We start from the raw sequence: 13850 nt of genomic DNA, 5'->3' as shown, positions 1-13850 counted from the left end.
ACCATTGCGATTGGGCTCCTCTTGTCGTTGGGGAGAATTTGATGTTGCCATTTTGTGATAGACAGCCAAAAAGTACCGTATTTTCCGGCATATAAGACGACCCCCAACTTTTCCAGTTAAAATATAGAGTTTGGGATATATTCGTTGTATAAAACTGCCCCTCTTCCAACGCACACCAAAAAAAACCGGGAGCAGTTAGGGTCGTTCTGTTGCTGGTGATTGGGGGGCCTTCTGGGGCCAATTTTCAAGCGTATTTCGGCTTCATCTAGAGAGCTTGGTGTCCTCTGATTTAATTTGCTGTCGTTTTGTCCTTTGGTGGGTAGTTGCTGCAGGAGCTGCTGCTATAGCCAGCGTATAAGACGACCCCTGACTTTTGAGAAGATTTTCCTGGGTTAAATAGTAGTCTTATACACCAGAAAATACAGTATATATTCCCTGCACGCAGCGTTGAGCTTCCTCTTTTCACTGCATGCATCGGATCACCCTCCCACCCTCCCTATATTTGGGGTTGTTTGCAATGACCTTGATATGCCTGTCATGGGGTCATCTGCTTTGGGGGCAGGGGCCTGGTAGGAATTTTGTCCATTTGGCTGATTGGCTGGTGCCGTTTGGTTTTTGCCTAAAGGTAAAGGAACCCCTGACCATTAGGTCCAGTCGTGGCCAACTCATCTCGCTTTATTGGCTGAGGGAGCCGGCATACAGCTTCCGGGTCATGTGGCCAGCATGACTAAGCCGCTTGTGGCGAAACCAGAGCAGCGCACGGAAACGCCGTTTACCTTCCCGCCAGAGCGGTACCTATTTATCTACTTGCACTTTGACGTGCTTTCGAACTGCTAGGTTGGCAGGGGCAGGGACCGAGCAACGGGAGCTCAGCCCGTCGCGGGGATTCGAACCGCCGACCTTCTGATCGGCAAGTCCTAGGCTCTGTGGTTTAACCCACAGCGCCACCCGTGTACTGCGTAGCAAATCGTCACAACTTGTAAGGTTGCGGTTAGGCATTGGTTTTATGAATTGGTTGGTGGAGGGGCATGGATTGGCTGTGCCTGCCCCTCCAATGCTGCTGTTGCAAGGGTATTCCATTAAAGGAATCCAGGGGCTCGCCATGCTTTTGTCCGAACCCCTGTCAAGGGTCCAGGGCCACGCAAGACCCCCTGGGAGCATTTGGGGAGAGGTGAGGGCATGGTACCCAGCTCCATCTTTCTCCCCAAAATGTTTTCCCTTTCTGACTTTCACGGGCGTGCGAATGTCAGTCTGTCCCCGGGCAGGGTCAGATAGTCGCAACCAATGCCTAAGCAACCACTCACATTTTTGCATTTTAATAAAATTGTGGCCAAAATTATGCCAAAAACCTTAAACAAAAATTCTGTGTGAATTGTGTTTTATTGGGGTGACTTGGGGACCTCGACACGCAACTTAAAATAAGATTAAAACCTTAACTCTAAGCATGATGTGCAGAACACCACACGAGAAGGACGAGAGATAGAAAGAGAAAGTGAAATCCAGGCTCCTTCTGGCCTTATAATTATGGTCAGCATGGCCTTGACAAAAGAGATAACACAACCAGTTTAAGGCAGCTGTACTCGGCTTCTCTGAAGGAATAACCCAAACATCATCAACCTCCTGCTTGCTTCTTTCACGCAGAGAGGCTTCCAGAACCCTCTTGAATTAAGTAGAATAGGAAAGATCTCTACCCATCAGATCAATACTTTCTGCACCAAGAAATACAAACTGAAAAAGAGCTCAATATGGAGGGAGAGGGATTGGGGGGGGGGGCAAAGGTTTCACGAAACAGCAACCCCCTGGTTTTGTCTCTGCACCAGTCACATCCAGACGGGGAACTTGTTCCTTTTCCCTCCGCAGCCGTTTTTCATCACGTGCTGCAACCCTGCCAGCGGATCAGCATGGGGTATCGAGTGACCAGGTGTGAAACGAGGCAGGGACCCTTTTGTGTTCTCATTATTTATAATTGGCCGTTAGAAGTTGTCGTCTGATTCAGGAATTGTGACTTGATTGCACGCCTGCCCTTTAGCTGATTAATTAGATCAATTGCATTGGCATCTATCTGCATATGAACCAACCCAAAAGAGCAGGGCCTTTTTGAAATGTCAAAGGGGGTATAATTAACTTGCAATTCCACAGAGCCGCTATTCTTTGTGATTCTACCGCTGTCTAAAATTCAGTCACACCTGCAGCTTTTGTTCTGCTCATTTGCTTGTTGTTCCATTGTTCTACTGTCCTGTGATTTGTAGGTATGCTCCCTATAAAGGAATATATTATAGAAGATAGATATTAGCATATCATAGAGGAACTCTGTCCCAGACAATCATATAGAATCATAGAGTTGGGCTTTACCCTGAGGATCATCCAGTCCAACCCTCTATAATAACAGAAATAAGCAGCTGCCCCATTCAGGGATCGAACCTGCAACCTTGGCCTTATCAGCACCACACTCTAACCAACTGAGCTATCCAGTGACCACATGGTATTGTGTTGTTTAGTCGTTTAGTCGTGTCCAACTCTTCGTGACCCCCTGGACCAGAGCACGCCAGGCCCTCCTGTATTCCACTGCCTCCCGCAGTTTGGTCAAACTCATGCTGGTAGCTTCGAGAACACTGTCCAACCATCTCGTCCTCCGTCGTCCCCTTCTCCTTGTGCCCTCCATCTTTCCCAACATCAGGGTCTTTTCCAGGGAGTCTTCTCTTCTCATGAGGTGGCCAAAGTATTGGAGCCTCAGCTTCAGGATCTGTCCTTCCAGGGAGAACTCAGGGCTGATTTCCTTCAGAATGGAGAGGTTTGATCTTCATGCAGTCCATGGAACTATCAAGTGTCTCCTCCAGCACCATAATTCAAAAGCATCCATTCTTTGGCGATCAGCCTTCTTTATGGTCCAGGTCTCACCTCCATACATCACTACTGGGAAAACCATAGCTTTAACTATACGGACCTTTGTTGGCAAGGTGATGTCTATCACTGCCTTGCTGTGGCGAAGGGGCTTGAATAACTCAGAGAAGCTATGAGCTATGCCAAGCAGGGCACCCAAGATGGACAGGTCAGAGTTTTGACCAAACATGATCCACCTAGAGCAGGAACCGGCAAACCACTCCAGTATCCCTGCCAAGAAAACTCCATGGACAAAGACAACAGGACTCTCCCTACTGGTGGTTAACCCTTCCCAGACTTCAAGTGGACGGGCTGAGGTTGGATATAGTCTAATGCCTAAGCCAATATCGCTCATCACCTGTAACCAATAAAGTTGTGGCCTTATTTAGCCCATTAACCTCTGCTTTTTAAGATGCTGCCTAGGTTTGTCATTGCTTTTCTCCCAAGAACCAGGCAGCTTAATCACACCTAAAGAAGCCATCCAACCTCAGCTTGGAAAAAAACCTTCAATGAAAGAAACTCCACCACCTTCTGAGGGAGTTCATTGCACAGCTCTTTCTGTCAGAAAGTTCTTCCTGAGGTTTAGTCGGAATCTCCTTTCTTGGAATTTGAATCCATTGGTTTGGGTCCTCCCCTCCAGTCCACGAGAAAGCAAGCTTGCTCCATCTTCGATGTGACAGCCCTTCAGATATTTGAAGGCGGTTATCAGATGACACCAAACTGGGAGGGGTGGCTAACACCCCAGGGGACAGGATCACACTTCAAAACGACCTTGACAGATTAGAGAACTGGGCCAAAACAAACAAGATGAACTTTAACAGGGAGAAATGTAAAGTATTGCACTTGGGCAAAAAAAATGAGAGGCACAAATACAAGATGGGGGACACCTGGCTTGAGAGCAGTACATGTGAAAAGGATCTAGGAGTCTTAGTTGACCACAAACTTGACATGAGCCAACAGTGTGACGCGGCAGCTAAAAAAGCCAATGCAATTCTGGGCTGCCTCAATAGGAGTATAGCATCTAGATCAAGGGAAGTAATAGTGCCACTGTATTCTGCTCTGGTCAGACCTCACCTGGAGTACTGTGTCCAGTTCTGGGCACCACAGTTCAAGAAGGACACTGACAAACTGGAACGTGTCCAGAGGAGGGCAACCAAAATGGTCAAAGGCCTGGAAACGATGCCTTATGAGGAACGGCTAAGGGAGCTGGGCATGTTTAGCCTGGAGAAGAGGAGGTTAAGGGGTGATATGATAGCCATGTTCAAATATATAAAAGGATTTCATATAGAGGAGGGAGAAAGGCTGTTTTCTGCTGCTCCAGAGAAGCGGACACGGAGCAATGGATCCAAACTACAAGAAAGAAGATTCCACCTAAACATTAGGAAGAACTTCCTGACAGTAAGAGCTGTTCGACAGTGGAATTTGCTGCCAAGGAGTGTGGTGGAGTCTCCTTCTTTGGAGGTCTTTAAGCAGAGGCTTGACAACCATATGTCAGGAGTGCTCTGATGGTGTTTCCTGCTTGGCAGGGGGTTGGACTAGATGGCCCTTGTGGTCTATTCCAACTCTATGATTCTATGATTCTATCATATCTCCTCTCAGCCTCCTCTTTTCCAGGATAAACATGCCCAGCTCCTTCAACCGTTCCTCATCAGGCTTGGTTTCCAGACCCTTCATCATCTTCATCTCCCTCCTCTGCACACCTTCCGGCTTGTCAACATCCTTCTTAAATTGTACTGGCAGGAATTGGACACAGTATTCCAGGTGTGGTCTGCCCAAGGCAGAAGAGAGCAGTATAGTAGTACCTTGGTTCTCGATTTTAATCCATTCCAGGAGTCCATTCGACTCCCAAAACTATTCAAAAACCAAGGCACGGCTTCTGATTGGCTGCAGGAGCTCCCTGCACTCAAGCCGAAGTGGCGTCGGACGTTCGGCTTCCAAAAAACGTTTGCAAACCAGAACACTTACTTCAGGGTTTGTGGCGTTCGGGAGCCAATTTGCTCGACAACTAAGCCATTCGAGAACCAAGGTACCACAGTACTATGGCATCCCTTGATGTGGGTTCTAGACTGCTGTCGATGCAGCCTAGAATCGCATTCGCCTTTTTTGCTGCTGCATCACACGGTGGACTCGTGTTGAGCTTGTGGTCCACTAAGACCCCTAGATCCTTTTCACGTGTATTGCTGCCAATCCAGGTATCCCCCATCATGTATTTCTGCTCCTGGTTATCCCTGCCCAAGTGCAGAACCTAATGTTTAGTCCTGTTGCAATACAGTCGTCTTTTGAAAATTGCACCTCTCTGGTGGTTTTTGTAGCCATTTCCCCAACCTAAATGATCTGGAGACAGTATTGCAGGCACAACTTTAATTTGCAGATTGTGAACGGTTCAACAAAAGGCGATAGAAGCGGGGAGTTTACATACTTCTCCCCCCGAGGATGCAGTGTCATCGACTATATTCTTGTCCCTTATAATATTATAAATTCGATCATGGACCTCAAAATTGGAACGCGTACTGAAAGCGACCATCAGCCATTATCGTTGTCTATTAACTTAAAGGACGAAACCAAAATAACCAAGTACAATATCATAGAACCTTCTCAATACAAACAAATGACCCAATTAAAATGGTCCCAGGAAATGAGTGCAGCAGTGGGGCAAAAACTTACAGCCAACCTGAGAAAACAAGTATTATCCAACTTAAAGACCACTAATTCCTACAGTGATATTCCGAAAATTTATAATGAAATCTTCCAAATGTTCGTAGAACTTAGTACTCCACCTAAAGTTTGGGTACTTAAACATAGCGCTAGCCCTTGGTTTGATGATGAATGTTTCCAGCTAAAAAGAAAACTGCGCCAAACATTTAAAAATAATCGCACTAAACTAGAGCCCTCTTATCTTGATGAAAAAAGAAAATATCATTACATTCTGGCCGAAAAGAAACAGAAATATGCAACCCAAAAATGGCTACAATTACTCGACTCAATTCAGAGTAAAAACAACAAAGCGTTCTGGAACCTAGTGTACGGAGGATTGAAAGCCGAAAATCAACTAACTCTACCACCAATTGCAGAATCCAAATGGTCCCAATATTTTACATCTGTATTTAACAATCTACACAGTGAACTTAAAGGAAATGAAACCACTAAAAATAAAATCAATAAACTCCAGGAGTGGCCAAGGGTAGAAGAAGAGGAAATTAGAGAGATAGTTAAAAATTTCAAATCGGGGAAATCTCCTGGGCCAGACGGTCTACCAATAGAATTATTCAAGACCTATATAGATTGGTGGGCAGAACCCTTAGCTCAATTGTTTACTCTCATAGATAAATATGGGATCATACCTGAGATATGGTTAAGATCAATAATTATCCCAATCTTTAAAAATGGCGACCCAAAAGAACCAAGGAATTATAGACCGATAAGCCTATTATCAGTGATAGGGAAAATCTACGCTAAGCACCTTTTATCTAAACTCCTTACCTGGATGAAAAATCTAAATTTACCAGGGAAAGAACAAATAGGTTTCTCCAAAGGTTGCTCTACATTAGACCACTGCCTTATACTTATGCATTTGGTTGAAAAATACAGATCTCAAAGGCAATCTAAGATATATGCTGCTTTTGTAGATTTTCGTGGTGCATTCGACTCAATTGACCGCCCAAAGCTGTGGAGGAAACTCGCAGAATTAAAAATTGATCAGCGCTTATTGATTCTAATACAAAATCTATACTCTTCCAATACCTGTCAAGTCAAACTTAACACCAAAGGTCACCTTTCATCAGACATCCCAAACTCGAAAGGGGTAAAACAAGGGTGTATTCTTGCCCCCTTTCTATTTAATTTATTTTTATCAGACTTGCCAGATCACCTTCAAAAAATAGAATCACATGCCCCTAAACTTAATCAGAAACCAGTTCCTCTGTTATTATACGCAGACGATGCTGTTCTACTATCATTAACGAGCTTGGGTCTGAAACGTCTTATATCTTCTCTGATCCTTTACTGCGAATGTAACAAACTCTCTATAAATTACGAGAAGACAAAAATTTTGGTCTTCTCGAATGGTTGGAAATTAGAGAAATGGAAAATAAGAGGGCAAGAAATCCAACAAGTGAAAATCTATAGGTATCTGGGAATCTTATTCCAGAGCAATTTAGGGTGGGCAAATCATCGCACAAATGCCATAAAACAGGCAAAGTGCACCTCATCAGCAGTTGCCCGTTTTTATTATCAGAAAGGCAATCAATTTATTCCTGCGGCCAATCAGATATTCCAAACAAAAGTGCAATCCCAGATATTCTATGGAATCCCGCTATGGGTCCAAGCATATAACAGTGATTTAAAAAAGATTCACTCCAGCTTTCTGAGACGTATTCTCGGACTCCCAGCTGTGATCAAATATGAAACAATGTGTGCAGAAATAGGCATACACACAATGGAATATTGGGCCTGGTCCACCTCAATAAAGTACTGGTTACGCTGCCATTTTCGCTGCCCTCCATCAAGTCTGCTCGCTGATTTGCTCAAAGACTCCTATAAATCAAGATGGTATCAGTACCTCGAAAAAAAGATTGAATCTTTAGGCATCGAGCTGGAGCCCCTGTACAATTCTAATGAGCAATACATTTTCCATAATATCCTAACTAGACTAAAGGATGTCGAGAGACAAAATATTATGGCAGCTGTAAACAAAATATGCTCCCCCATATTCTATGATTTAAATATCTTAGATAGCAGAGCCAATTACGTCACTAAATTAATAATCCCAGCCCAACGTAGGGCTTTTATGCTGGCCCGTTTGAATGTTTTTCCCTCAGCATTTGTCAGGGGAAGATATCAAAACATTCCTAGAAACAAGAGATTCTGCAGATGTTCTATGAATGTCCCGGACACTGTAGAGCATATTCTCTTTCATTGCCCATTGTGCTGTCCCCTCTTTTGGGTGGTCCGGAACCCCAGCAAGGTGAATGTGTGGGATTCTGCCTATCCGACGTTGACCAAAGGGTAACGGCGGGGGTAGCCGAGTTTTTGGTAGCAGTTCTCCAAGGAGCAGGTTAACAAGGAAAACCACTGACTCTATATGCATATATATATATATGTATGTAGCCAACTGCTGCCTTTTTATATATATTTCAAGGCTTTTATATCTTATTTTCTCTTTTATGGTTTTATTTGTATAATGCCTAATAAAGGTTTGATAAGTACAAGTATTGCAGGCATGGGGGGTCTCTTGTGCCCTGCTGTCTCTCACTGTTGCTTGCAGCAATAGACATATCAGCGAAATTGACCTCGCTTTGCTCTGTCTCCTTACAGGAGGATGTGGACGACGTCCTGACGAAGGAGGAGCAGATCTTCCTGCTGCTCAAAGCCAAGGCCAAGTGTGAGCGCCATCTAAAGGCCAAAGGACCCAAACTGCAAGGTGAGTCAGCCTCTCTCCTCCGGACTGTGGGGTGTGATACATAAGTAGCAGTCAAGTACAACATTCCTTGTTTTCCTAGAGTGGACATGCAGGGAAATGTTTGTTCCAGCCAGTCGAAAACTTCCTGGTTCCTCCTGGCCTGGAGCATCCTTCCTTTAGCATGTGACTAGAGGTGGGTGTGACCTTACCTGCCCAGGTAACAAAAGGGACAAGGCACACAGCACACTTCCTTCTTTTCAACTCTCTTTGACTTCCTCCGTTGTTGGACCAGCAGCTTTTTAGCTTTCAGCCAACAGAGGACAAAGGGACCATCCCCATATGGCAGGGGCAACCTAAGGCCCAGGGGCTGGATGCGGCCCAATCGCCTTCTAAATCCAGTCTGTGTGTTTTTACATGAGTCCTTTTATTTAAAATGCATCTCTGGGTTATTTGTGGGACCTGCCTGGTGTTTTTACGTGAGTAGAATGTGTCCTTTTATTTAGCATGCATCTCTGGGTTGTTTGTGGGGCATAGGAATCTGTTCATATATTTTTTTCAAAATATAGTGTCCCCCCCCCCCCACACACACAAGGTCTGAGGGATAGTGGACCTGCACACGGCTGAAAAAGGTTGTTGACCCCTGCCATATGGCGTAGACCCACATGTATATACTTTGCAACTAAGACTGCCTTAGGGGATCCAACTGTGAACTGATGATGTGAGGAAACTTGTTTTATATACTTTACACAAGATTGTGGTGTGTTTATTCTTTTAAGAGGGATATAAGGGGACTTACCAGGAATCTAATAGTAAGAGGCTTAAACAAGCCTGCAACCAGCTATCTGCTATATGTTTAAAGGAGGAATGTAAAACTCTGCTAAATAAAGGTAAAGGGACCTCTGATCATTAGGTCCAGTTGTGGCCGACTCTTGGGTTGCGGTGCTGCTTCCGGGTCATGTGGCCAGCATGACTAAGCTGCTTCTGGCAAACCAGAGCAGTGCACGGAAACGCCGTTTACCTTCCCGCTGGAGCGGTACCTATTTATCTACTTGCACTTTGAGGTGCTTTTGAAATGCTAGGTGGGCAGGAGCAGGGACCGAGCAACGGGAGCTCACCCCGTCGCGGGGATTCGAACCGCCGACCTTCTGATTGGCAAGCCCTAGGCTCTGTGGTTTAACCCACAGCGCCACCCGCGTCCCGCTAGCGCAGGTTGGGAAGGATTTTAATAAACAATATATCCTCTCCTGCCTCCCTGAACCTTCCCACACAGATTGGACTGGCCGGTAGGTTTCCCCATAGGAATGAACTGGGCTGCTTTGGGGGTGCCCGATATTTGTTCAGCTATGGATGGGGCTGAGTTTCTTCCCAGTACCTGGAAGACTTGGAGAGCATTGGGGGGGGGGGGCTCTTGTCGTCTGGGCAGTCCAGGATCTGCATGTACACTGCCCAGGTTTGCACCCCGGGGAGGTCTGTTTGGTGCTGTTAACGCAGCAGATTGACTTCACACACACACCCAAAGGCTCACTCCATGTCTTTCGAGAGAGATGGGTGTCAACAGCTATACACAGTTTCTTCTCTCTGCCTTTTCCCTCTCTCCTGAGTGCACTGCACACTCAAGCGGAGTTGTCCACAGTCATACACAGATAATGTCCAGAATCATTCGTGGGCGGATCAGATTGCCAACTTTTTGCCTTTGAAAAAGAAATCAGCTTGCACGTCTAATAGCAGCCTCATCTGCAGAAGTTAGGGACACGGGTGGTGCTGTGGGTTAAACCACAGAGCCTAGGACTTGCTGATCAGAAGGTCGGCGGTTCAAATCCCCGCGACGGGTTGAGCTCCCGTTGCTCGGTCCCTGCTCCTGCCAACCTAGCAGTTCGAAAGCACATCAAAGTGCAAGTAGATAAATAGGTACCTCTCCGGCGGGAAGGTAAACGGCGTTTCCGTGCGCTGCTCTGGTTCGCCAGAAGTGGCTTAGTCCTGCTGGCCACATGACCCGGAAGCTGTACGCCGGCTCCCTCGGCCAATAAAGCGATATGAGCGCCGCAACCCCAGAGTCGGCCACGACTGGACCTAATGGTCAGGGGTCCCTTTACCTTTTACCTGCAGAAGTTATCCGTGGATCGTGGGGATTTGAATCCAGACCCCTAGTCCAATGCCATAACCACTAAATCATGCTGCCTCTCAGTCACTGCAGATGAAGATGCTGTTAATGACACAAGAGCAGACCCGGCCGTTTCCCCCAGTCAGTTGGCAACCAAATGCTGCTTTCCGCTTCCCCAAGAGTCATCAATCTGATGTATTTGGGGGTCCAAATTGTGTGTGTCTGGCCCCGTCTGTCAAAATTACCAGGCCCCCACACCCACCACAGGGCTGGTTCAGTCTCGCGCATATATTTTCTATTTCAAGTTTCGTTTAATGGGTGCCAGATGCAGGGAGCCAGAGAGAGTGTGTGTGTGTGTGTGTCAGTTTGCAGAGGGTGTGTGTACGTGTGTCTGTGTTTGTGACAAACTCTCAGTCCCTTGTCAATACTGCAGCTGTTCTTCATTGAAACCACGGAGAGCCCTGTTTGCCACCCAGAAAGCAGTTTTCCCTTTAGAGTCCTAGCTGTGAGTCGCTCTGGGACGAGGCTGGGTCTCATGGTTATGAAAACATCCCTTTCCAAAAACAAAAGTTCTTGTGTGTGTGTGTGTGTGTCCTGAATACACGCTGCACAGCCTTTTCTGCTTATTTCGGATTCCTGCTCCATATGCGCAGAATCCCACCCACTTTAACCGCATCCTGGTGGATCTTCATTACATCAGCCAATTAGCACCTCATTGAGACTCCCTCCCACCTCTGGTGCTTTTTCCTGTACTTTTGACCTCGGAGTAGACCTGCAGTAAGACACAGCAGTGCCCATGTTTGGGGGGGGGGGCTCTAAAACCCACATTTGCAGAATCATCTTGCTGGAAGGGACCACAAAGGAATTCTAGTCTAACCCCACTGCAATGCAGAAATCTTTTTACCCAACATGGGGGACTCGAAAGCATGAGCCTAAGAGTAAGAGTCTTCCCTGAAGCAGGTAGGTAGCCGTGTTGGTCTGCCGTAGTTGAAACAAAATTTAAAAATTCCTTCCAGTAGCACCTTGTTGTTGTTGTTTAGTCATTTAGTCGTGTCCAACTCTTCGTGACCCCCTGGACCAGAGCACGCCAGGCACTCCTGTCTTCCACTGCCTCCCACAGTTTGGTCAAACTCATGCTGGTAGCTTCGAGAACACTGTCCCACCATCTCGTCCTCTGTCGTCCCCTTCTCCTTGTGCCTTCCATCTTTCCCAACATCAGGGTCTTTTCCAGGGAGTCTTCTCTTCTCGTGAGGTGGCCAAAGTCTTGGAGCCTCAGCTTCAGGATCTGTCCTTCCAGTGAGCACTCAGGGCTGATTTCCTTCAGAATGGAGAGGTTTGATCTTCTTGCAGTCCATGGGACTCTCAAGAGTCTCCTCCAGCACCATAATTCAAAAGCATCCATTCTTCGGTGATCAGCCTTCTTTATGGTCCAGCTCTCACTTGCATCCATCACTACTGGGAAAACCAGAGCTTTAACTATAGGGACCTTTGTTGGAAAGGTGATGTCTCTGCTTTTTAAGATGCTGTCTAGGTTTGTCATTGCTTTTCTCCCAAGAAGCAGGCGTCTTCTAATTTCGTGACTGCTGTCACCGTCTGCAGTGATCATGGAGCCCAAGAAAGTAAAATCTCTCACAGCCTCCATTTATTCCCCTTCTATTTGCCAGGAGGTGTTGGGCCCAGTGGCCATGATCTTCGCTTTTTTGATGTTGAGCTTCAGACCATATTTTGCGCTCTCCTCTTTCACCCTCTATTGATATGAGCTTTGGTGTGCATGCACACTTCTTGCACACGAAAGCTCATACCAATAACAAACTTAGTTGGTCTCTAAGGTGCTACTAAGGGACGCGGGTAGCGCTGTGGGTTAAACCACAGAGCCTAGGACTTGCCGATCAGAAGGTCGGCGGTTCAAATCCCCGCGACGGGGTGAGCTCCCGTTGCTCAGTCCCTGCTCCAGCCCACCTAGCAGTTTGAAAGCACATCAAAGTGCAAGTAGATAAATAGATAAATACCTTCCGGCGGGAAGGTAAATGGCATTTCCATGCGCTGCTCTGATTCGCCAGAAGCGGCTTAGTCCTGCTGGCCACATGACCCGGAAGCTGTACACCGGCTCCCTCGGCCAATAAAGCGAGATGAGCGCCGCAAACCCAGAGTCGTCCGCCGCTGGACCTAACGGTCAGGGGTCCCTTTACCTTTACCTTTAAGGTGCTACTGGAAGGAATTTTTTTATTTTGTTTCCCTGAAGCAGCCGCTGAGAGCTAAGAATCCTAGATCAGCAGAGATACAGAGGCAAAGGTGACAAGGGGACAAATGTGAACTCCTTGATTTCCGGACAGCTCTGTCGTTCAGAGCAGCAGAGCTTGCCAGATCTGCTTGCAGGACCTTAGATCTGAGCTGTCCACTCTCTCTAGAGAGGTATTTTTATACGCAACAGCTGCAGCCCGGACTTTGGTGGCAAATGGGTGGAAGGAAGAAGAAGCCCTGACAATAAAAGATTGGCATTATAAACTACAAGAATTTGCTGAAATGGCGCAGTTGACAAATAGCCTGAGAGGCAATTCAAAACAAAAAATTATGGAAAAATAGGATAGATATAAGATATATGTTCAAAAATATAGTAAAGGTTCGCTATCTATGCTAGCATTCGATTGACGTTGGAGAGAAATTGAGTTGAGAAACAAGATTAAGGGTACATATTGATATTGGAATGTATTAGGTAAAATGTAAAGAAATATACAATAATAAGAGTACATTCATTTATATAATATATATATATATATATATATATACAATGAAATTGACAGGAAGTCCATAGTGTTGGTACAAATACTATTTTGAAATGGCTTCATGTCTTTGTTTTTTGTTTTTTCTTTCTTTAGGTACATAAATTTGGTATATAAACTTTGAATACATGTTGGAAATTATATTATAATATGCCCTGTAATGTAATATGATAATGTATACATGTGTGATATAAGAACACTAGTAATAGTAATAATAATAATAATAATAATAATAATAATAATAATAATAATAATAATAATAAAGATCTCAGCTGTCCAACAGATCTGATTTTGTAAAAGGGTTCCAATGAATTTGCTGCACATGTGGAACAGGGATTGGAGGAAGAGAAGAGAGAGAGGTAAGGGATTTCCCACTTAAGGGCCACAATGAAGGTGAAAATTGCCTGGAAGGAAAGCCAAGCTAGGAGAGGGGCTTTGAACAAAGTGAGAGCGGGAGAGTGTTTTGTAGAAACCGGATGTTCTTTCCTACCGCGCTCCCAAGCTTGTAAGAGCTGTCAGGTCCGCTTAGGCCCGGGGTCTGTGTCCTGTTAGTTTTAATGAGCGAGATGAAGTCATACATAATTAAGAGAATGTACAGACACTTGGCCAAAACGTTCAGAAGTGGCTTTGGAGTGTTCCATAGACCATTTTTTCATTTTTTTAGCTTTAAGATGCAATCTGATTTATTAAC

General features: G+C 45.6%; 1 protein-coding gene across 1 annotated transcript in view; it reads left to right on the top strand.

Annotated features, from left to right (window-relative positions):
- PTH1R (parathyroid hormone 1 receptor) overlaps positions 1-13850 on the top strand; it is a 144767-nt gene that overhangs the window by 74911 nt on the left and 56006 nt on the right. Inside the window, exon 2 of the mRNA XM_028749813.2 lies at positions 8194-8299. Within this exon, the coding sequence (XP_028605646.1) occupies positions 8194-8299 (106 nt within the window). The remainder of the gene's footprint in view (positions 1-8193; positions 8300-13850) is intronic.

The sequence above is a fragment of the Podarcis muralis genome, chromosome 12, assembly GCF_964188315.1.
Source record: "Podarcis muralis chromosome 12, rPodMur119.hap1.1, whole genome shotgun sequence".
NCBI classification, from domain to species: domain Eukaryota; kingdom Metazoa; phylum Chordata; class Lepidosauria; order Squamata; family Lacertidae; genus Podarcis; species Podarcis muralis.
This window is presented reverse-complemented; position numbering and strand designations above follow the sequence as displayed.